The following is a 24,773-nucleotide window of genomic DNA, read 5'->3' on the forward strand; positions in this document are numbered from 1 at the left end:
AGTTCTTTATCAACAACCCAATGATTGGGCCCGCAGTCCTCCTGTCCCTCACCCAGATTCCCTTCTCACCCCAGGCCTGGCATCTCTGTGTCTAACATGGCAGGACAGCGTGGAATTGTCCAACGGCCCAGACTGGGGACTCAGGCCCCCTAGATCTCGTCTCAGCCCCCAGCCTTGCTCACTGGGCTCCACGTTTCCTCGTCTGTAGAATGAAGGTCTTTGGAGCTTCTGCCCCACACCCTGAGCCCCACTCCCGTTAGGTTCCGGGACAGCCTGCCAGGGCCTGGCTGTGTTTGGTGTCCGGCTGTGGTGGTGGGTACTGTCAGCTCCAGCCAGGCCCGTAGTTTAACCGTCCACAGGGGGCGATGCATTACTGTCTGAGAGGATGGGCTTACTAAAGGTCAAGGCAGAAGCAGTGAGGTAAGCCCGGGGTGTGACCGCTGGGGTGGGAGGGCTGCTGCTCCCGCTGCCTGGGGAGAAAGCCCACCAGCCTGGGGGACCCTCCGTTGGCCTCAATCCTGCCCTGTACAGCCTCTCTGATGACCATACCTTCCAGCCCCTAGTCCTGGGAGAAGCATCTTGACTTCTTAATCTCTCCAGGGTACAGGTCCCACCGTCTACCATTGATTTGCCATTAAGCCACTTGACAGCTGTTTCCTTCTAATTTACAAGGTACTGGCTGTGAGACCAATCAGAGGCCGCAGGAATTGTTGACTGTCCGTTGATTGCAGACACTGGACCAGCATGTGGCTTCCTGGGTGTGACTGGAGCCTGTCTGTGCTCACTCATTGTCACTCCTCCCTCTGGTCACTTCACCTTTGATGTCTGCATCTCGTCTTTGATCGACACAGATGGAGCTGCCCATCCTGTCCATCTGTGTTGGTCCACAGAGACCTCCAGCATTTCTGTTTGTGACTATCTGTGGGGGGATGTCCCTGCTCACCCCCTGTTAGTGGAACCAATAAACCCAACCCACTTAAGCCACAGCACCACCAGGCGCCAGGCTGCCTCTAGCTGCAGAGACAGCGGACTAAGCCCACCAGCCCAAGCCAGACCCCTTCCCATCACGGTGGGCCGTGTGTTGCTGAGCTGACCTACACTCAGGAGGGGTTTCCTGGCAGTGACCTTCCAGAAGCCAATCACCAGACCTTTCTTCCAAAGGGTCTCTGCGTAGCTTCAAACCACCAACGTTTTAGTTAGTAGCCAAGCACTTAACTGTTTGTAACACTCACAGACTTAAATTAGACACACACATCCCTCAAAGGCCAACCCACTGCTGTCAGTAGATCCCCACTCGCAGCACCCCGCAGAACGAGTGAGAGCCCCCCAGCATGTGTCCAAGGCTGTAAATCTTTACCGAAGCTCACCGTGCCATCTCTCTCCGGCAGAGCAGCTGGTGGGTTCAAACCACTGACCTTTCATTTAACAGCTCAGTGCTTTCTTTATTGTGCCCCAGGGCTCCTTAAACACAAACATCCCAGCAGATAATAAATTCTGTGATTTACGAGACAGAAGGATGCTAGAAAGGGGAGACCAGAGCAAACAGAACCGGGGGGAGGCAATGAGAAGGTTGGGGGGGAACGGCTGCTGCAGACCACAAGAGCAGGACTCACGTTCAGGCTTTACAACATGTTGACGGGCCTTGTGCGTTCACTGTTGTTGTGTGCTGTGGAATTGGAACCGGCTCATAGCTGACCCCTCAGTGGGTCTTCAGATGCTGTAAACCAGAACTTCTTTCTGGTATGTAAACCATAAACCATAGCTTCTTTTCTGGTATGTAAACCATAAACCATAACTTCTTTCTGGTATGTAAACCATAAACCATAACTTCTTTCTGGTATATAAACCATAACTTCTTTCTGGTATGTAAACCATAAACCATAACTTCTTTCTGGCATCTCAGAGTTGTTTTCTTGGCCCAAGGACCCAAAGCTAGTTAAACATGCGGGCCTTGCCCAGTGTGATTCTGGGAATGTGGGCATACCTGGTTTGGACTAGGGCCAAGGTGAAATCTTCTGCTGCACTCAGCCCCAAAACTCTTTGCGAGGAGATTGCCCGTCTCACTGCACAGAACACCTGGTGGGTTTGAGACTCAATGCAGCTCCTTAGAACCCTCTATCAAAGTAGAAAGTGCACATAGTTTAAAACGTCCAAAGCCTTTAAGACCATGAGCATCCCGACTCCCCGTCTTCTGCTCCATGTCCTGTTCTTCAGAGCTCAGAGTGGTTGCTTTGAACTGGGAGCTGTGCTGCTGGGCGGTTGTTCTGAGTGGAGCATAGATTCCTGTTTAGTTCGTTTCCATTTCTGAGCACGATCTGATGATGATGTTTATGTGTGGATGAGACAGGAGCTGGAGCCCGTCCCTGCCCACAGCCACACACAGCACTGTCCTTCTTCCCGCCCTGCAGTCAGCTCCTACTCCGCTTGTGTGCACAGTGACCTGCTCCATGGGGTCTTCAAGGCCACACCCTTTCAGAAGCAGAGCATTGAACTGTCTCCCAAAGCTCTTGGGTGGATTCAAACCCTCTGACCAGCAGTCACACGCCTAACCGAGCCACCCAGAGACTCCTCCTCCACCTCTCCTGTGTTCAGTGATGACTGTTGGTGAATCGTTTAGTAGACGAGGCTGTGATTACTTAGAGCTGAGCTGCACAGGGAGTTCTGGGGTGTAGTCCACACAGAGCCCTGTTGCTAAGTCAAACGTTTGACTCCCCCAGCGGCTCTGTGAGAGAGAGATGGGCTCCTGTTGTGTGAATTACAGCCTCTGAAAACCCCCCGAGGGTCAGCTGTGGGTCAGTTCTGCCTCAGTGGGTCAGTTCTGCCTTGATGGCGCACCAGGACGTCTTTCTTTTCCTCTCCCGGAGCCGGCAGTGCCTGCTGTCTGTCTAGTCGGGTGCATCAGGGGGTCGGCCCTACAGGATTTTTGTCCTGGGGACCTGTTTCCCCCCAGACTTCATCCTCCCCTCCAGATGGACTGGCAGCTCTGGTCAGTTGCATGGTGGGGCTGCCTTTGAGTCACCCACACCCCCAAGCTGGGTGGGCCGGGTGGACTAAGAAGCTCCATGAGGAAAAGCTGCCCACCTCCCGCTCTCAGCTCCTCCCTTCATCTCTAGTCTCACTCCCTTATGGAATTCTCCCAACCTCTTTTCTGCACCATAGACTCAATAGAAAATCAGTCTGCGAAATTTGTTTCCTTTTGGAATTGACTTTCTTTTGGGGGACTTTTAGGGGACCCAGAGCAGGGCTTGTCCTTAGAGAATCTAACAAGAAGGGGAGAGCTGGTTACCTGGGCTGGGAGCTGCTGTGAAGGGTGGGCGGTGAGTTTCCTGTGATGTCCAAACAGGAAGGGGTTCTGGGTCATGGGTAAGCCCCTTGTTTCTGAGGTGACAAAACTGGGGCTGTAGGGGGACAAGATGTGGCTCAGGTCTCCCAGAGTTCCAGCCCAGCTGGTTGACCTCCTATCCCTGTGGTCACTGAGTCCTCCAAGAGCCCCCAAAGGCTGGTGCCCTGTATTTCTTCACTTCTTTTCTTTAGTTGGGTCTTTGTGTCCAATCCCTGAGGACTCAACTCCAGCAGCACCTGAGATGTCATCCAAGGTGTCACTCTGTCCCTTCCCTGTCGAGGGCTGGAGCTGCAGCTCTTCTCAAGTGGACGTGTCTGCTTCCTGCTGTGATCGGGCATATTGTTGGTGCTGTGTGTGTGTCTGTGTGTGTCTGTGTTTGTGTCTCTGTGTGTGTGTGTCGGTGTCTGTGTGTATGTGTGTGTGCCTTTGTGTGTCTGTGTGTGTCTGTGTGTGTCTGTGTTTCTGTATGTGTGTCTGTGTGTCTGTGTGTGTGTGTCTGTGTCTGTCTATGTGCGTGTGTGTGTGTGTGTGTGTGTGTGTGTGTGATCTCATCTTACTCATCTCCCTCCTCACAGAGCTGGCACGCCACCTGGCGCAGCGTAACTTGTTCAGTGACGGTCTGAAAGGCATGAATGAAGGCTTGATTCTGTAGACTTGCCAGATTCTACCTTTGAAATTGGCAGACTTGACTTAGAACTTCAGTACACTCATACATTTTTGTTTTAGTCTCCATCTGGATGGTGAATGAGAAGCTACTTTTAGGGTAAATCTTAAATACCTAGCCCAGATCCTTCCCTCCACTCTGTTCCCTCCAACTCCTCCTGTCCCTCCTTTGCTTCCTCTAAACCCCTGTCACCCTAGCCTTCTCCATACACAAGCTGAGGACATGCCCACTGCCTCAGCATCCCTCCTCCCTGCCTCCGAGTGTCACAGCCTCCATCCCACCCTCACATGACATGTGCTCAGGATAGGACAGCCACGAGGAGCCCTCGTCCTCTGCTCCGCAGGACACACCAGCATGCCATGGTCCACCCAGCCCTCTCCCTCTGGATCTTGTCCTAGTCACTAAGCCCTGGAGTCAGGGCCAGTAGACAGGCAAGGTGGCTGGGTCAGCAGAGAACAAGGGTCAGGACACAGATGGAACCTCTTCATCTGTCACCGCCTTGCCATGAGCCTCTAAAAGCAAGAACTTCATCTCGGATGCATCTTGAGTTGCTGGGATATCCACACTGGGGACTTTCATGGTTTAAACCCTCTGAACCATTTGGCACCTCACACTGTGACTGTAAACTCAAGACCAGACATTCTAACCGTCCTTTCTCATTGTTGTTCCCACACGTGCCTCTAACAACATCTTGACACGCAAACCCAACATGTCTGGTTGGAAATGCTTCCCTCCAGCTCCGGCTCCGCTGTGCATCAAGTCAACAGTGGTATCGTCCAAGAAAGGGTGTCTTTGGGTTTGAGCAAATGCATGGATTTTGCTGCTTTAAGACCAACTTTTTCTTCTCTGGACCTTGGCCGGATTCTGGGAGTACATCCTTGTGTTTTGTTGTAGAATCAAGTCTCAACCTTCTAATACCTGAGCCAGGGTTCCTTCCCTGGATCTCCTTCCTTAGACCTCCTTCCCTGGACCCTCCTCCCCACCTGGACCTCCGTTCCTGCACCTCCCTGCCTGGACCTCCTTGCCTGGACCCCCCTCCCTAGACACTCCTCCCTGGACCCCCTCCCTGGAACCCCCTTCCTGGAACCCCCTTCCCGGAACCCCCTTCCTGGGCCCCCTTGCCATTTCCAAGCTGCTTGGTCGGGTCTTCACCCTCGTTTTGGTCTCGAGGTGGAGGAATGCTTCCTATAGACAGAAACCCTGAGCACATCCGTAACTTCCGCTCCTGAACGTGACCTCCAAGCTCTTTTGCCTTTCTCTTGGTTTCAGGAACCAAGCCATTTAGAGAGCCAGCTGTGGCCACCTCTGCCTGGACCGAGGTGGAAAGGGCCCTCCTTTGGTTACTGGGACCAGGCTGGGCCCTAGTGCCCGGCGTTCTCGGGACCCGATGGGGGGCAAAGTAGGTAGGAAGTCTGTGTGGACGGGACAGCTCCGGCTGCTGCCAGCCAATGGGACCTCCCCAGTGACACCTTGCCAACAGCAGTACTGACATCTAACACTCATTGAGCACTTACTCTATAATACCAGACACTACGTGCTTGGCATGTATTAATATTCTTTATCCTCACCAGACCCACGGGATGGCACCTTGGTTGTGTTCATTTCATAGACAAGGAAGCTGAGGCATGAAGAGGTGGGTGGCTTGCCCGAGGTCACACAGCTCGACAGTGTGGAACCAGGGTTTACAGAGCTGTGACGTCTGCCCCTCACCCCTAGCCCACACCCTTCTGTCATGGTAGATAGAAATGTCCAGGTGTGGGGCTAGCTAGCACAACGGCCGGGTCATCTCCTGCTCTAGGTGAAACCCTCTTCCAGGGGTGCCAGGCAGTCCCAAAAGTGTGGGGGTCCAGGTAGCTCACAGGCAGCAGAGTGGTATGGGGTCAGCTCTAGGGGACAGGAGTGGAGCAGACCAAATCCAGGTCTCAGGAAGCCCCCCGAGCCCCTTCTTACCCTTTTACAGACCTCAGGCTCTGGGATGCTCCAGCCCATAAGGGCCCGCTTTACCTGCCTAGGCCCTGGCCTGCATCCTGTCTGCTTCCCTTCACTGGCCTCCTGCTGGGGCCTTCTGAACCTCCCTCCCCCAGGACCTGGGGGCACCAGGCGGCTCCCATCCCCCTCCTTCCCAGGACGGAGACAGGTCCCAGCAGGAGCTGCACGCCCCTCTTTTTTGCCTGTGGATTATCCACCCTCAAAGGCCCTTAAGCCCAACCTCGCCTGACCTCGATGTATTACAGCTGATTTTTTCTTTAGACCTAAGCCTGAAAGTTAATAAATCTGGAGGCGAAAGGCAATGTAGGTTTAGGCCCAGAGTTTTTGCCTGTTCGCATTTTCTGGAATCCTGAATCCGATGTCTCTTCTCTTCCTTGTGTATTGATGATAAATTTAAGAATCCCACTTCAGTCCCCCAGCAGCCTCACGGGAGAAGCACAGAATCCCATGGTAATTAATAACGGCCATCTCCAGACCCAAACCCCCTGTTTTCCAGGCTACTCGACTCTCTGGGTCAGAAGATAAATCTACCCACAACCGCCGAGCTGCCCCCAGTGCCTCAGAGAAGGAAGGGGAGAGGGCCAGAGGTAGAGGAAGGACAGGCCCGGGGAGACCTCAGGTGGGGCCCAGGGGTATTCCAAGGGGCCCTGTCCTAGAGAAGCAGCAGCTCTTGGCAAACAGAAAGGTTCTAGAAGGTGTGAGTGAACGTCTTCTAAGCCCCGACAAGGCAGGATTCCTGATGACAAGGCAGGCTTCCTGATGCACGTCACTCCTCAGAGCTTTTGTGACTATTCCGGAGGTTTCCCTGGGCTTATCCGAGCACCGAGCCCAGAGCCAGGGGAGCGCCTTCTGGGAATGCTGATTTCACAGACAAACCTGAGGACTGGGAGACAGGATCAGAGGGTGGTGGCCCAGGAGCCCCCACAGGCCAGCTGGGAGTCCTTGGGCAAGTCATGGCTCTTCTTAAGCCTCAGTCTCCTCCACGAGATGAATCACTTACCTCCAGGCCCAGCGTCTCCAGGGCCGGTGGGGAGAAGGAGTGTGAAGACGCTGGAGCTTTGCACAGAGCATGGCGCTCCAGGGAAGCAGCGTTCTCCAGCCTGCTCTTCCGGAAGAAGCCACAGAGCCTGGCTTTGGCCATCGAGACTAAGCATTTGGGGTTCTTGTTTTGTGAGCTTTTTCTACTGCAAAAGAAAAGGGAGGGTGTTTCTAAATTTGATCTCAGAGTGTCGTCTCTGAGCAGGTTGGTCGCTTGCTAATCCTTCCTGTGGACCTACTGATAACCTACAGACCCTCCCCTCAAACTAATTAATAAGAAGACCTTAACCCACGGCCTTCAAATGGGCCCCCAAATCCTAGTCCTTCTAACACTGAGTTTGGGGAGGCTTTGGGGACATTTGAGGACCCAGAAGCAGTGGTCCCCAGGCTTTGGGTAATGACCACAAATATTCAATTTGGAAAACAGAGGGCAACTGAGACTCAGCCTGTGGTCACTGGGGGTGAGAATCAGCTCTGTCGAGACATTGAGGAGCGAGCAGATGTCCTCACAGAGCTAACTGGACTCCTCAGAACCTCCTGCCAGACCAGGAGGGCTGTAGGCACCCAGGCAGAGAGCTGGAGGCCAAGGCCCTCCCGGAAGCTGAGAAGCAGGTGGGAGTCACTGTGGTGCTGGGGACTCAGAACCTCAGCAGGGATGCGAGGGTGTTCTCGAAGCCTCCCTTCCCCATCTTCCTGACTCCCTTTCTGCACAGGGGGAGTGGCTTTGGGGATTAGGTGGTCTCTGGGCCTCTGAAGTATAAAGTGAAGAGGAGACACTTGGCGTGGAGAGTTTATTCACCATGATCGGTACAACTGCCCTCACCACCATCATCACCACCGTCACAACCATTTCAGCACCCCACCATGATGACAGCCACACTGTCATCCTCTCCGTCATCACGGTCCCGTGGTTACAACCCACACCAGTGCCACCCCCACGTCTGCCACTGTTGCTGTCACCAACACCGTCAGTACCATTGTTCCTGTCATAACGAGCATCACAGGAAGCACGGCCACATCCCCAGCACTGACATCCCCCCTCTGCCTCCACCGTCACCCAGTCATTGCCTGCAGTGTCTCCCTTGGCACTGGCCCCTTTGCCACATTTTCCATGTCTCCCGACCACACTGCAGCCTGACTGCAAAATCCAGCACTGGCATTTCTACTAACTATCTTCATCCTCGACCCCAAATACTCATCTTCACGTCTGTCCCCTCCTAATAAAAGTGATCAGTCAAAGCCCTAACACTAGGCTAGGGAGCTCTGGGGGCCTGGTGGTAAGAATCTGTGCTGCAATCCCAAAGGCAGGCGATTTGATTCCACCAGCTGCTCGCTGGGAGAAGGATGGGCAATCTCCTCCCGTGTGAGTCCAACCTCTAGGAACGCCGTGGAGGGTCAGCTGTGGGTCAGTTCTGACTCAGTGGTACACAACTCCACCAACACTAGGCTCCCCGCCTATTCGGAGCCCCCGGAACATTCCCAAGGCACCTGCCATCCCTGCTTCATTATTGTCTCCCCCTTTCACTCTCAACCGTGCAGTTTGACTTGCGAGACAAATTGCACGGTCACCCTGGTTAATCCCACACCCAGCTCCCGCCTGACCCTGGAGGATCAGCAGTCCAGGGATTCCAACCCAGATCAGCGTTTGGTGGGGTGTCAGAAACGCCGGGTGGGAGGCAGGGTGGAGCTCATGCTAGTGAATAACACGCCCTCCCCACCCCCTTCCAGGAAACCTCTGCGGAAGGATGAGAACGGCACTGGTGTCGCCGAGTACCCCATGACCTCCACCCCGAGCAACAAAGGCGTGGATGTGAACAACGCGGTGGTGTGAGTCTGCGGCCCTGGATGCACCCCACCAGAGGGACACCTTGACCTCACTGTGGACATGGGACAGCAGGGGGGCGCTGCAGGCCCTGGGCCTGTCCAGGACTTCAGGGCATAGCAGAGCTCACATCACTCAAGGAGAAAACCATTCCCAGCCCTGCCCTGTCTCCTGCTGGCCTGGGCAGCTCAGGCTGGAGCCGGGGCCTCTGCATGCAGCTGAGGCAACGCAACTGCGGCTCCTTCACGGCCGTGTCCCTGTCTTGTCCGCACTGCTGTCTAAAGCGCATGGTCTAGCAGGAAGCAGGTGGACAGCGGACTCCTCCTGTCATCTGGAGCAGCAGACATCCCGTTTAGCTGAAAGAAAGGACACCCCGGGGGGGGCCACCCCTCGCTGAAACCTGCCCTCTCCTAGCTTCTCTTGACCCCACCGTTCCTCTCCGAAGTCACTGACACGGCCCTGAGACCCCCTCCTCAACGGTGCTTCCACACTCTGCCCTCCTCTGCCCCTTGCCCATCTGTCATCATCCTTTGTGCCTCCTCTCTGCTCCCCCTCCACCTGGGCCAGCCTGCCTGGGGGCCAGGACTGTCGGGAAGGACCACGGCCATACACCTGTTCTCAGGCACAGCCTCAGACCCCACATTATAGAAACTGATCCAGCCGATATATCCACATGAGCCAGGCCCTGCCTTGGCCAGCAGACGCCACCACTGTGCCACCCCTACGCCCAGGTGGTACTCTCACCCTCTGATCACTGGCCCTGCCTCATCCACGATGAGATGGTCTTTCCCAGTGTACCTTATAAATGTCTCGCCAGGATCTCGAGTTCTGAAAATGTGGACACTCTGGAATAGGAAACCCCAGCAGAGAGGAGAGAGTCCCCCCGTGCTAAGTATGCCTACCTGGTCAGCCTGGTCTCCAGGACCTGCCTGCCCCAAGGAGCACACAGTAGGCCCACAGAGCCAGTAGCCTCATGGCTTCATGTCCCGTGGTGTCTTGAGGAGCTCTCGTGACCCCTTAGGTCCTGCCCCTGCCTCCTCTCATTCATAAGGAACCAGGCACATTACATGGGGCCGCAGAGGGACTAAGCTGGGTGGTCCACAAAGGTGTTAAATGGTTGGACCTTTAGCCACAAAAGTTGTAAATGCAGGTGAAATTGAGAAATGTGAAAACCAGCCCTTTAAAAGGCCAATCACCCCAAAGCCCTGTGCCTGTCCAGTTTCTGTGTGTCCTCGTCAAAGTGCGTGTCCATGGCCCTCACCCACAGCCTGCCTGGCCAGTGCAGGCCGAGGACCAGCGGGGGCCCACGCTCCATAAGGACCCATCCTGCTTTTCTGGTGTCCATCCACGGGAGGAGCTGAGGACTCAGGCTTGGATCTGAGATCTGCTTTTCCAGCACCCTCTGGCCTGGCAGTGTTCCCCCAACAAGCAGTTCCACCATCATCACCCGCACCAGGGAGCAAGCACTCCTCAGAAGGTGCCCGTAACTCCCTCAGAGGTCCCAGAGACCAGACTTCCGATGGCAAAGGCCTGAGGGATGGGTGTCAGTGACAAGGCAGGGCTGGGTCCCAGGAAACCCCTCCCACCAGTGCTTCTCGTCCCCGGTGCCTGCTGACCCCTGCCCATGACCTCCTATCCATGCCCAAGCACACTGCTCAGTGGGACCCTATGTCCTGGACTATAATCTGTGGGTAACATCTGTGTCGTTGGGCCAATCAGAAGCCTAGGAGTGGTCAGAGAGGGCAGAAGCCAGAGGGCAGGATCCTGACCAAGTGCTGGGGCAGCAGGTCCTGGAGGAGCTTGGCACAGGGCACAGATCAGCTCGTCACGAATCTGCTAGCCCCACACCCTCACCGATGCCCAGACTGGCTGAAGCCTAGGAGGGCCAGGTTATGTGAGTGCCTTCATCCTCCCTGGATGCAGGAAGTGTCAGTATGCTTGGCTGCTAGCTGAGAGGATGGCACTGGTCCAGCGGTACGTTAGAAGGAAGGTCTGACAATCTACTTCTGAGAGATAAAAATCAACCTTTGAAAACACCATGATCACAGCTCTGCTCTGACACTTTTAGGGGTACCCGTAAGTCCATAGGAACTGTCGTATCCCTGCAGCCCTGGGTGGGACTGTCCCCCACCACCCCGTAGCATCCCTCATGTTGTAGGACCTGGACCTTATTCCCAGTTTGATGGCACAGCTGAGATTCCACTAAAGACTACCCTTTGCAAGCCAGGGTCCGCAGACGTGGGTCTTAAAATACCTTCTCAGTCTTAGTGACAACCTCAGGAAGGAGCCAGTCGGGAAACAGGGATTCACTGAGAGCCACTGCCAGACCCAGCCCCAGCCATCCGAGGACTCGGCTCAGGACCCAATGCGAGGGGCCCACCTGGGTTTAGGAACTTAAACTGGCACTAGAGTCAGAACTTGTCTTTAAGGAATGTATCTGCATTTCCCCCTCTCGTCACCCACCCCCTACACACAAACCAGGGAACCCCAAGAAGCTGGTTGAGGACAAAAGCTTCATTTTCAACTAGATTCCTCTCCAACACGCTCCCAATTGAGGCTGACTTGAGAAGTTAAAGGCGTCTAGAATGTGGCCTAGTGGTTAGGAGTTATGTGGCTCTCCCAAAGACACGAGGTTCGAATCCACCAGCTGCTCTGTGGGAGAAAGATGGACAGCCTCGTCCTGTGAAGTTTACAGCCTCTGAAAGCCCCCAAGAGGGTCAGCTATGAGTCAGCTCTGACTCCATGCATGTAAACATTTAAAGAAACGCTGGTGGAACAGTGGGTCGCGTGCTCAGCTGTTAACCCAAACGCTGGCAGTTCAAGCCCACCAGCTGCTCTGTGAACACATAGTTGGCTCCTGCGGGCTGTTCTGCTCTGCCCTGCAGGGTTGCTTGAGGTCAGGATAGACTCAATGGCAGTGGGGTGAGTGAGTTTGGATCTGGGATTCCCCAATATTCACATGCTCCTTAGATGCTCTGAAAGCAAGTTTTGAAGGAATGACTAACTAATAGATGTAAAAATATAGACATATATATAGTTATATATATATATATTTAAAGAGATATTATATATAATTATTATACTCCTTATATCTGTACAAAGTCTGATTTCAACACCCAGCTAGTGTGAAATACCTAATGCATGATTGTAAATATCCCACAATCTGCCTTCTTAACCACAAGCCCAGCGGACAGGGAAAGACAGCTCCGTCTCCGGATAGATGTGCACTTGAGGCCAGCATGTCCTCCAGCGAGCACCCTGTATGGCCCAGTGTGGGACTGCACATGGGCAGCGTGGAGGGGGGCCAGTGACATTGGGCATGGGCAGCGTGGAGGGGGGCCAGTGCCATCGGGGTGTGCCGTGTGCTGCTTACAAGGAGGACATCACCGTGACTTTTTTATTTTCAATAAAAATATCCTTATAAAGATGGCTGTGCATTGTTGTCTGTGGTGGATGCTGGCCGGGAGGGGGAGGGAGCAGGGAGGACTGAGGGGGCCCAGAGTCCTTCCTCAAGCTGTAAGACAAGGACTGGCCTTGGGAACGTGCCTGGATTGTTTCTGTGCCTATAGTGTGTGCTCCTAAAATCAGCAAAGGTCAGTATTCCTGGGGATTCCCAATGTTCCAGTTCTGGCTCCAATTTGGTTTGTAACTACAATAGCGGAATCACGTCTGATTCAGGCCACAGTCTTTCCAATGACTTGCTATTGCATCTGGGATCTGGACAATGAATAGGGATGACAGAAGAAAAATTATGCCTTTGAGCTGTGGTGTTGGAGAAGAGCATTGAACATCCATACCATCGACTGTCAAAAGAACAAACAAATACGTGTTGGAGAGGGTGCAGCTAGAGTGCTCTTTGGAGGCAAGGATAATGAGGCTTCGCCTTACATATTCTGGACATGTTGCTAGGAGGGGCTATTCCTTGGAGAAGGACCTGAGAAAGGTGGAGGGTCAGCGAAGGAGAGGAATACCTTCAACCAGGCGGATTGTCACGGTGACTGCTGCAATTGGCTCTAATGTGTCAGGAAGTGTGAGGATGGCACAGGACAGGACAGAGTTCAGATCTGTTGTTGTTCATAGGGTCACTATGAGTCATACTCGACTCAACGGCCCCTAGCAACAACCGGTCGGCTCCCACTCCTACCCTGCCCCCTTGTGGGAATTAATAAGTAATAGAGTGAGCCAACTATTTCCATTTTCTAATAATGTAAATACATCACAAGTGGATGGTTTTAACACACAAAGAATTACTTAATATGGCTCTTTCAATCCCAGTCTTTGTAACTCTCACTGAGTGATTGGGTGGGACTATGCAAATTAGGTATTCCTGGTCCACCAAGGGGATTGGACAGCTTGCTTATAATGCAAATAAGGTGGATGAAATTCTAACACAGTTGTTGGGTGTGAGACCAAGCAAATACGATGTATGACAGTCTAACAAGGGGATTTGTCAGCTTTGCCATTCCATAAGCCTTAACATGAGTCAATCCCAAGCATAGTGGAGATCACGCCCTCCAAGAAGAAAAGACAGTAACAAAGTATGTTATAGATCCAAGGTCCAGGTTCTGAGAGCCTTCTCGACTCAAGAGACAGCTGCAATCTAGAGGTGACGAGAAACACTGGCAGAGAAACTGGAGCAGCAGAACTGGGAGAACTTCGGGAGGCAGCACCCTGCAGGGGGCTTCATCGATCATAGCATGAACTATTGAAGTACCTTCAGAAAGAAGATTGTTTGGTGGAGTGTGGTGCTTGGCAGAGCTCTGTCCGCGGAGCCGGAGCTGGTGCCCTCAGCCAAGGCTTCCTGGCAGAGTGGCTTGCCTCCAGGCTCAAACAGAGCTAAAAGAGCTTTTTTCAACACTTGATAGCTGGTTTGCCCAAAGTAACACATCTTTTGATTTCTTGACTGCTGCTCCTACAGATGTTGATTGTGAATCCAATTAAATTAAATCACGGATAACTTCAGTCTTTTCTCCACCTGCTGTGGTGTTATTTACTGGTCCAGTTGTGAGAGTGTTGTTGTGTTGTCTTGAGGTGGAAGTATAATTCATAGGAAAAGCTACAGTTTTTGATCTCTTTAAGTGCTTCAAGTACTTTTCAGTTTCAGCACACGAGGCTGTGTTATCAGCATAATGTAGGTTGTTACTGAGTCTTTCTCCTATTCTCATGCCACATTCTTTCTCAGATAGTCCAAAATCTTGAATTATTTACTCATACTTAACAAACAGGTATAGTGAAAAGATATTATCCTGATGTACACTTTTCCTAATTTTAAACTATTCCATATTCCCTGGTTCGAATGGCTGTTTCTTGTTCATGTTTAGTTTCTAAATGAACACAATTAAATGTTCTGGAATCATCATTCTTATCAATGTTACCCATAATTTAGTGTGAGTCACACAGTCAAATAACTGTACAGAGTGAATAGAACATAAGTAAACATCTTTCTGGAATTCTCCGCCTTCAGCCAAGCTCTATCTACCATCTATAATGACATCGGCTTGTTCCATAGCTGCTACTCAGTCCGACTTGAATTTCTAGCCATTTCCTGGTGATGTACTCCTCTAGCAGTTTTTAAATAATCTTCAGCAAGATTTTATTGTGTGTGATAAATATTGTTACATAATTCATTCATTCTAATGGGTCTACTCTTTTTTTTTTCAACAGGCACAAATACGGTACTTCTCTAATAAACATTGTAACTGTATTGTCTGTGAGTTCTGTGTGGCCATTGCAATGAGTTCTTGAACTCAGCAGAGAAGTCGAAAGTGTGATGGGAGGGATGGCAGGTGCCGGAATTGGTAAAAAGATTGGGGGTATGTGTGATAAGGGATGGTTCTGACGTCTGCGTTAGCAACCAGCTTTGGACTGATGCTGACGGGGATTCTCTTTCCTTCTCCTGAAGCCAGAGGAGTTTGGATGCCCTTCCGTGCCATCCTTACACAAAACATAAATCTATTTTCTCTGTCCAAATTCAGAGCTTCAGCTCTAGCGGGGTGCTTTCTGTGTCAGCTCTGGGAGAAGATCTTCCTCTCTTCAGCATCATTTCTTGACTTGGAGATTTTCATGTGACTTGGCATCAAGCTTTTCCCCATCTCCACTTGAAAATCTGTTCTTTTTATCTCTTGTAAAAGATTGACTCAGAGCACACGCTATACTAATCCTGCTTCGTTAACATAACAGAAGCTCATTCTCAAGGGGGATTATACCTGTAAGCACAGAGGTTAAGATTTACTGCATATATTTTGGGGAGGTGCAGTTTGATCCATAACATCAACCATGCCAGTTTGCTGGAACACACAGGTTCAGTGCTAAAACCAACAACGTCCAGAAAACAGGGATGAGCCAGCCACCCTGGACAGAAAGTTCTCTTAGGTGCCGCCAAGTCAGGACAGACCTGGTAGCACCAGAGAGATGGGCTTGGACCTGTGACTATTGTGAGGACTCAGAGAGCAGGGCCCAGGTGTCCCTCTTGGGCCAGACTGGAGCCCACTACTGATCTGGGCTCATCCACCTATCCCCAGTCTGTCTGTGAGGAAACCTCACAGAGCAGGGCTTCCTGGCCCCTGTGAGGGGATATGAGAAGGCAGAGGAGGCGGTAGCTGGCCCAGCATGTTATGGTCCAACTTCCCTGTAAGCCAGGGGCCAGTTCAGGGCTGGAGTGTGACAAGCAGGGCCCCACCATCCAATAAACAAAGTTCATAAGAGTTCACTTGTGCCTTCCTGCCAATCCACCTGGTACAGTGTCACCTGTCCCCACCACGTCAAGCCCATGGGAAATTTCTCAGCCTGGTTAGCAAATCAGTACAGTTAAGCCCTTGTGTCCCATGCTCAGTTCAAGCTGGTGCAGATCGTGAGGACTGGGTCATCTGTCCTAGTGACAGCCTTAGATGTAAGGCAAAGGGTAGTGCTGGGATTTGAACCTAGAACTAGGTGCTTGTGATACCTGGCCACTGGACAGGAGGAGGGGGCATCCGGCCTGAAAATGATGCCTTGCTTCTGTGTGCCTAGACCATGGGAACATGAGAACATGAGAATTCAGCTACCCTAACTCCCAGGTCCTCACTGAAAGTCTCTGCAGCCCTAGCTCCTCCCCATGAACCCTTTAAATCTTCAGGATTCTGTCATGGCTTCTGATCAGCCCTAATCCCACCTCTGCCAACTCCTCCCTGTATCTCCCAGCCTCACTTTCTGCCCCTTGTTCTCTCATGCAATACCTCTTCATTGTACCCAGCCAAATCTATGCCTTTGAATTGTAGAGTTAGAGTACTGAATGTCCCATGGATTGTTAAACAATAAATAAGTCTGTCATGGAGGAAGTGCACCCAGGGTGCTCCTTAGAGGTAAGGATGCTGAAACTTTGTCTTAAATACTAAGTAGGAGAAAACAGGACACGGGAGCACAGGGCCATGAGCATATCTCTGAAAGGGCTAGAGGGAGCAAGAAAAGCACAGCCCCTCACAGGCCCAGAGCAGAAAGCAGATAAAGAGCCTGTAGTCCAGCCCCATGGCGTCTCTGGAGCCACACCAACAGCAAGAGGTTTGTTTATTCATTGCTGACTCGCAGACTCACAGTTGAGGTACTGAGAATAGGGTTTGTTATGGAAGTAAGCTGGAAAGTGGGGGAGGCAAAGAAGAACACCCAATACAAGTCCAGGTTTTAACCCACCCAAGTTCCAAGGTACAATTCTTCAACTAGGCCAGATTCTGGTTTCAGTTCAGCAGTCAAATCCAAATCATTAATCAAGGTTTGCCTCAGAGCAGTTGTAAGTCAGCTTCTCCTTCAAGTACCTGGCAAGAACAGCAAAAACCTTTAAACGGTGACCAACACAAATGCTAGAAGCCTCAATTCACACCTTGTCACAGTTTCTCCACAGCAATGCCGCAAGCTCTCTACCACAAGGGCCTCCCTCTCACCAGGATCTTGTCCCAATCTTACTCAAGTCTTACCACCACAAGTCTTGCTTGCCTCGAGTCTTATAGCCCAGTGTGAGAAGCACGTCTTCTCTTATCCTAGTCCCACAGCTTTTGATGACATCCAAAACCATATTGATTTGCAAGACCATGTGCCTGCAATTAAGGTAGCTGGAAACCAGAGGGGACTAACTATAAAGAAAGAAAAAAAAGAAGACAAATTTTAGGCTAACACCACACATGCTTTGGCCATGTTGTCAGAGAGGGAGAGTTCTAGGGAAAAGACACTGTGCTGGGGAAGGTGGGGGGGTCAGTGAAGGAGAAGAAGAGACTCAATGAGATGAATTTACACAGTGACTGTAACAACAGCCTCGAGCATATCAGAGATTGTGAGGCTGGAGCAGGATAGGGCAAGGTTCAGATCTGCGGTTTATAGGGCTACTATGATGAAAGTTATACTAGTGTTCATAGGGTCGCTATGAGTTGTCTATGACTCGGTGGCATTAAACAACATAGAGAGAGCTCTGTTGACCTAGTGGATAGAAAGTGATGCTACCAAGCTAAAGGTGAGTGATTTTAGTCTGCAGCCCTCAGGCCTGGTTTTAACTGGTTTTGGTAAACATTCTTCTAAGTGGTATAACACTGGTCTGTCCAGTTGCTGTACAGAGGTAACTCATGGTTGCTGTGATGCTGAACACTGTGACACCGATGTGTCAAATGGTTACCCACAGTGGACGGTATCTGAAGGAGCTTCCTGATTAAAACAAGCTTGAAAATAGAAGTAGCATCTACTTCCTAAATAGCTTGCCACCGGAAACTCTATGAACGTGAAGAAACAATGAAGTTATGCAAGTGTTCAGGTCTTTCATTCATAGGGTTGCTATGAGTTGCCTACAACTCAATGGCACTTAACAACAACAATAACAACATGAGTCATATTGGACTCAGTGGCACCTGACAACAACATCTGCTGCAATGAGTTTCCTACCCATCCCACCACCACTATGCATGGTCTTGGCTTGGCTATAAGCATGGTTCTGAAGATCCTTGCCACCCTGCACCCACTACTGGCCAACCCTTCCCTCATTGCTCAGCCCTCCCTCACTCACATAATCCGTACCACACAGCCCCACCTGTGAGCTTGTGCCTGGACTGTGCTGTCTTGTTCCTCCCTCCATCTTTCAGTATCTGCCCCTAGGTCCCCTCTAGAGGGCTGATCCACTCCAGAGGCTGCCCTGCACAAAGGAAGGCCTGCAGAGCCCAGCTGTGTCTCTTTCTTCATAAAGAACTGGACTGTGACCCTCCAGTTGGAACACCTGTTGTCAATAACTTTTGCCAGGCTCACTGTTCGGATAGGACATAAGCTGAGGGTTTCACACTTTCTCTAAGAGAATTCAATTTGCTTTTCATTTTTATGTCAAATTTCAAAAAAGAGAAAGACGCATCAGCCAAGTGTGGAGCACAGGATGATGGCCCACCAGGTTCTCAGTGCCCACATCTGGCTCCAAGCCCATCGGTGACGAGTAGCTCTACTGTGTGCCCCACTCCTGCCAGGTCCTCTGCTCGGTCACCTGTCCTTCCTGCTGCTGTTTCTCCCCTAAGCCGTGTACTTTCCATTTGGCTTTGAAAGCTCTCTCTCCCCATCTATCACCCATGGACTTCCTCTGGCCATGCTTAGTCCCTCTTGGGAAGGGTTTCGTATTACTGCACTCGGTCCTTATAAGTTGGAGCCAACTCAATGGCACTAACAACAACAGTCACTCTTTAAAGTCCCTGGTGACATAAACAATTCTGCTGGTAAATGAAAGGTTGGTGCTTCAGCGCACGTGGCAGCAACATCAGCAGAAGACAGACCCGGGAAACAGCTTTTGGAAAGATTACAGCCCAGGAAATATGTCAACATGAAATCGCCATGTTTGGAATAAGTTCCATGAGCAGAAGCCAATTCAGTGGCATGAGACAAGTCCCTTCCTATCTTACCAGCCTGATGAGTCATCAGTACTGTCCGTCACCACTGGGGCACCCTGGCTGGGAGTATGCCTTGCTGACCTTCAGAACCTGAGAATATAAGGTCTGTGAGAAGATAGGCCTTCTATGGCACTCAGTTCTACCCATCACCAAACCTCTATCACCTGTAACACGTGAGTGTCATAAGTACCTGCTGAATGAATGAGTGAAGAATAGTCTATCAACAGCCAATGAATTATCAAAACAGCAAACAGATAGGTCTTGGAGAAAGTATAGCCTTGTACAGCTTTCCAAGGAAGGCTCCTGGAAGCGAGGATAACAAAGCTTCATCTGACATACTTTGGGCATGTTGATAGAAGAGGCTGTTTCTTGGAGAAGGACCTTATACCTGGAAAGGTCAGCAAAAGAGAAGAAGACCCTCAACGAGATGGATTGGCACAGAGACCACAGCAATGAGCTCCCGTGTGTCAGAGATTATGAGGACGGCACAGGACAGGACAGGGTTCAGATCTATTGTTCACAGAGTTACTGTGGGTTTTACTTGACTTGACAACACCTAGCAACAACTCAAGGATAAAGAAAAGAACATAATATTTTATTTCACAGCATTGTCTGAGCCTCCACCTTGTTGTTGTTGTTGTTGTTATGTGCCGTTGAGTAGTTTGCGCCTCATAGCGACCCTATGTACAACAGCCCTAAACCCTGCTCTATCCTGTGCCAACCGCACTGCCTCTGACACACCCATCCCGATTACCCCAGTCACTGAATCAATACACCTCATAGAGGGTCTTCCCCTCCTGCGCCGTCCCTCCACCCTACCAAGCATGATGTCCCTCTCCAAGGACTTGTCTCGCCTTACAACACGTCCAAAGTATGTCAGACGAAGCCTCAGAATCCTTGCCTCCAAGGAGTAGCTTGGTTTAATCCTCTCCAAGATGAATCTGTTTGTTTTCCTGGCAGTCCATGTTACATTCAGTACTCTTCTCCAGCACCACAGCTCAAAGGCATCAATTCTCCTTCTATCCTCCCTAGTCATTGTCCAACTCTCTGATGCATAACAAGTGATTGCAAAGACCATGGCCTGTATCAGGTGCACCTTAGTCTCCAGAGAGACACCATTGCTCTTGAGTACTTTAGAGAGGTCCCTAACAGCAGACTTTCCCATCACAATAAGTTTTTTTTTTTTTATTTCCTGGCTGCTGGTGCCTCCAGCTTAGAGGAGCAAAATCTGGATTTGCTATGTCAACCTCTTCTAGTTTCCTTCATTGCTTCTGGATAATTCCATCTTTTGGACAAGCACGGGTCTTGGGCACTTCCTGCTGGGGCCTCTAGACACTCCTCTCTAGCTGACTGCCTCAGGTGAAGCAGTCTTAGACCATGTGGCATAGGTCTCTGCTCCCTGGACAGGTGACCATGAGGGTAAATTTAGGCCCTTCTGTACTTTTAGGGGACCAGCTGGCCCTCATAGCTCCAGCTGCAAATGTCCAGTCTGTCCCCATCTGCTCTTGCTTACTGCAGCCACTGCTGGTCTTCCCACCTTCGCAGCGCTCACATGGCTCCTCATTGGACACAAGACCCCCTGGACTTCTGTCCCCTCCTTCCACACTCGGGTCCTGTGGGCAGCATTTCCACTGCTCCAGGTTGCCTGCACCTGTAAGGACTTCCAGAAGTGGAAGGGCCACCTTGTTCTTGGGTTTCAGGGCACCTGGCTGACATTTCTCGAGAATCCCCATTTACTGGTATCACCTGAGATGTGTGGGGTGTTCAGACACACTAGATGATGCTGTCAGATGAGGTGACAATAAAAGGTCCATAAAATTTTTGTTCAGTGTTTCAGCAGAAATTTATTTTTATAAAAATGCCCCAGTGGCTAGTTATCATAATAAAAAATATTTTTATAAGCCCAGCATACAGTAAAAAAAGCCTTCAAGGCTAAAACTTTATGCTAATCTACCTTTGGATCCTTTTTTAATCTGCTCTGCTGTTAGCTGTCATTATTACCCAAATATAATGACATGTGGAAGCTGTTGTCCAAACAGAGCAAGGGAACACTGCATGGTTTAAAATTGAGAGTGGGTCAGGGCTGTATCCTTTCTCCGTACCTATTCAATCTGCAAGCTGAGCAAATAATTGGTGAAGCTGGACTCTGTGAAAAAGAATGATGGAACCAGGACTGGAGGGAGACTCATCATATACCCACATTATGCAGATGACACAAGCTTGCTTGCTGAAAGAGGACTTGAAGGGCTTGATGCAGAAAATCAAGGACTACAGCCTTCATATGTATTACTTATCAACATCAATAATATAAAAGTCAAAAGGTGGGAAAATTTTGGGCATAGATCAACGGTGAAAAGTTTATAAAGTACAATGTATGGGAATGATAATTTGAAATACATTGTGAATAGAGGAGTGCATGATACACAATGTATACAAACAAAACACAATGTATATGAACTTTGTATGCAAACCAATAGAAAATACGAATAATTTTTAAAAAATGAAGCCATAAGTCCTCCCCACTGAACTGAAAAACAGTATCATGATAGATAGAGAAAAGATTGAAATTGTCAATGATTTCTTCTTGTTTAGATCAATAATCAACAAATTTATACCATCAGTCAGGAGTTGAGGAGAAGTATTGCACTGGGTCAGTCTGCTGTCAGCAACTTCTCCAAAATACTAAAGAGTGACAATGTCTTTCTGAAGAACAAGGTACATTTGGTCCAAACCATAGTCTTTTCAATCACTATGCATCTGAGAGCTGTGCCGTGAATAAGGAATATGGAAGAATAATTGATGCTTTTGGGGTGTGGTGCTGGAGAAGAGTATTGAATATCCCATGGGCTGCAAAAAAAGAACAAGCAGCTATGTCTTGGGAACGGTTCAGTCAGAGTTCTCCGTGTAGGCAGAGATGGTGAAGCTTCATCTCTCATACTTTGGGCATGTTGCTAGGAGAGATTATCTATTCCTGGGAGAGGAACATCATGCTTGGAAAGGTAGAGGATCAGTGAAAGAGAAGAAGACCCAAAAGAGATTAATTGTCACTGACTGTAGCAGACAGCTCAGGGGTGTCATAGATGGTAAGGATGGCACAGGAAATGCCAGGGTCTAGAACTGCTGTTCTTAAGGTCACTGTGAGTTGTACTCAAATCAATGGCATTTTAACAACAACTACAAAGCCATGAGATTGGTACTGGAATTAATAGAGGACTGGGAATGAAGGGGCATGACCGACCTCATGGGAGTTGGTCTTATACTGTGGATGCTGTTTGTGGGAGCACCTAACAAAAACATGAGCATGAACTGTTATTTTCATTGCTAACGGTGTTTTGATAAGGAGCTCTGGTGGACTATTGATAAGAAGCTGCAGTACCAGCCGCTCTGCGGGAGAAGGATGGGCAATCTCCTCTTGTGTGTTTTACAGCCTCTGAAAACCCTCTGGAGGGTCAGCTATGAGTCGCTTCTGAGTCAACGGTACGCAACAACAATAGTGATTGATAGTCAGGACAGGACAACAGCTCTGTGGTGCATAGGGTCCTTATGAGTCATACTCAACCTGATGGTACCTAAGAACAACAGCATCAAGAACTTTTTTGAGAAGCAAGTAATAAGGAAACGGAGAAAAATCAAAAAGGTTGTTCTGCTGTTGCTATAGTAGAATGTTGAGAGATTTTTTTAAGTCAATTCTTTGTTGTTGATATGTGCCATCGAGTCAACTGACTCATAGTGACCCTGTGAACAATGGCTCTAAATTTTGCCCTATCCAAAGTCAGCCTCACCATTTCTGACACACTGGACCCCCTGCCACACACACTATATCATGCCATCTTATCCAGGGTCTTCCTCTCCTGCACTGACCCTCCACCCCGTAATCTCAGACCTATTACATTCAAGCCATTTACAATTATCTTTATCACAAAGTCTATGAGTCACAGGCGACTCAAAAGCACATAACAACAAGACTTCCATTAAAATTGGTTACAAATTTACATGTATAACATGTATTATTTATATGAATCTGATAACTAAATAGAAAAGCTGATAGCTTAAAACATACAGTGGGGGAGATGTTTTTTGATGCTTGAAAAAAAGAACTTAAATCTTAAATTTAGTTTCAAAAAATTCCAGTCTTCAGATTTTCTTTAGAAACCTCACTGTCTTAAGAAATATCTCTCTGATTTTAATGACATTTTTAGGATATAAATTTAAATTGTTATACACATATATTGCTTTCTCAACTATGCAAGGAAGGGTATTTGACTGTATGATCATGCGACTGATGGCTAACATTGAGTAGAATGCTAATATCAAAGCACTTAATTGTCCTCATGCTAAATCTATACCTGGGCCGGGAGGCTATTGTGCAAACAGAACAAAGGAACAGTGTTGTTGTTGTTGTTGTTAGATGTCATTGAGTCGAGTATGACTCATAGTGAACAAAAGATCTTTACCTTGTTCGGTCCTGTGTCATCCTCACACTTCCTGACACACAAGAGCCCACTGCAGCAGTCACCGTGTCAATCCTTATTAATTGTCCAGCTCTCAGATGCATAGCAAGTGATCAGAAATTCTATAGCCTGAATATAGTACCTACATGGTGTAAGGAACACTACGTGATTTGAAATCAGGAAGGGGGTGTATCAGGGTGGTATACTTTCTTCAGACCTATTCAATCTGTATGCTGAACAAATTATTTGAGAAGCTAGACTCTATGACGAGGAATGTGGCATCAGGATCAGAGAAAAGACTCATCAATAACCTGTGTTTGCAGAAGACACAACCTTGCTTGCTGAGAAAGAAGAACTTGAAGCACCTGCTGCAGAGAATCAAAGAATACAGTCTTCACTATGGATTGCATCTCAGTGTCAAGAAAACAAAGATTCTTACTGCTGGACCTGTAGACAACATCATGATAGATGGAGAAAAGGCTGAATCTGTCAACAACTTCATTTTACTTAATCCACAAGTAACACCCTTGGTGCCAGCAGTCGGGGAATCAGAAGACGTATTGTACTTGGCAGTCTGCAGTTAGAGACCTCTCCAAGTTATCGAGAAGTGGTGATATCAGGGACTAAGATGTGTCTGGTTCAGGCTATGATCTTTCTGGTCATGTGCTATGCATCTGAGAGCTGGAAAATGAATAAGATGACAGAATCAAAAGAATTGATGCCTATGAGCTGTGGTGTTGGAGGCGAGCACTAAACATCTCATGGATTGCTAGAAGAATAAACAAATAATGTCTTGGAGAGGGTGCAGCCGGAGTGCTCTTTGAAGGCAAAGATGATGAGGCTTCGCCTCCCATAATTCGGACACATTACAATGAGCAGGCGTGTCCCTTAGAGAGAGACATGATGCTCAGAAAGGTGGAGAGTCAACAAAGGAGAGGAAGATCATCAACCAAGTGGACTGACACAGTATCTACTACAGTGGACTCTAGTGTGACAAGAGGTGTGAGGCTGGCACAGGATAGGACAGGATTCAGATCTGTTGTTCATAGAGTCGCTATGGGTCATACTCAACTCGTTGACCAAACAAGTTGAGTTGAGTTGTGATTTAAAAGGTAGTAGCATATTAAAATTTATGTTTGCTAGAATTTGCATCCGGAAACTATGAATGTGGAGAAACAATAAAAGTTATACAAGTGTTCAGGTCTTTAGTTCATAGGGTTGCTATGAGTAGTCTATGACCTGATGGCACTTAACAACAACACGGAGAGAGCTCTGTTGGCTTAGTGGACAGAAAGTGATGCTCCCAAGCCAAAGGTGGGTGATTTTAATCTGCAGCCCTCAGGCCATGTTTTGTTTTTGGTCAAACATTCTAGTTGGTCTAGCACTTGTCTGTCCATTTGCTGTACAGAGGTAACTCATGGTTGCTGTGAAGCTAAACACTGTGACACTAATGTGTCAAATGCAATAATGGTTACCATGATGGACAGTGTTTGGTGGAGCTTCCCAATTAAAACAAGCTTGGAAGCAGAAGTGGCATCCACTTCTGAAACAGCTTGCCTCCAGAAACTCGATGAATGTGGAGAAATAA

At 49.4% G+C, this 24,773-nt stretch overlaps 1 protein-coding gene across 1 annotated transcript in view; it reads left to right on the plus strand.

Moving 5' to 3' along the window:
- PRIMA1 (proline rich membrane anchor 1) overlaps positions 1-8,865 on the plus strand; it is a 93,741-nt gene extending 84,876 nt beyond the window's left edge. The window contains exon 4 of the mRNA XM_006879100.1: positions 8,763-8,865. Within this exon, the coding sequence (XP_006879162.1) occupies positions 8,763-8,865 (103 nt within the window). The remainder of the gene's footprint in view (positions 1-8,762) is intronic.
- The last annotated feature ends 15,908 nt before the right edge of the window (positions 8,866-24,773 follow it).

Source organism: Elephantulus edwardii, unplaced genomic scaffold (assembly GCF_000299155.1).
Source record: "Elephantulus edwardii isolate Elephantulus edwardi_28Jun2011 unplaced genomic scaffold, EleEdw1.0 scaffold00002, whole genome shotgun sequence".
NCBI classification, from domain to species: Eukaryota; Metazoa; Chordata; class Mammalia; order Macroscelidea; family Macroscelididae; genus Elephantulus; species Elephantulus edwardii.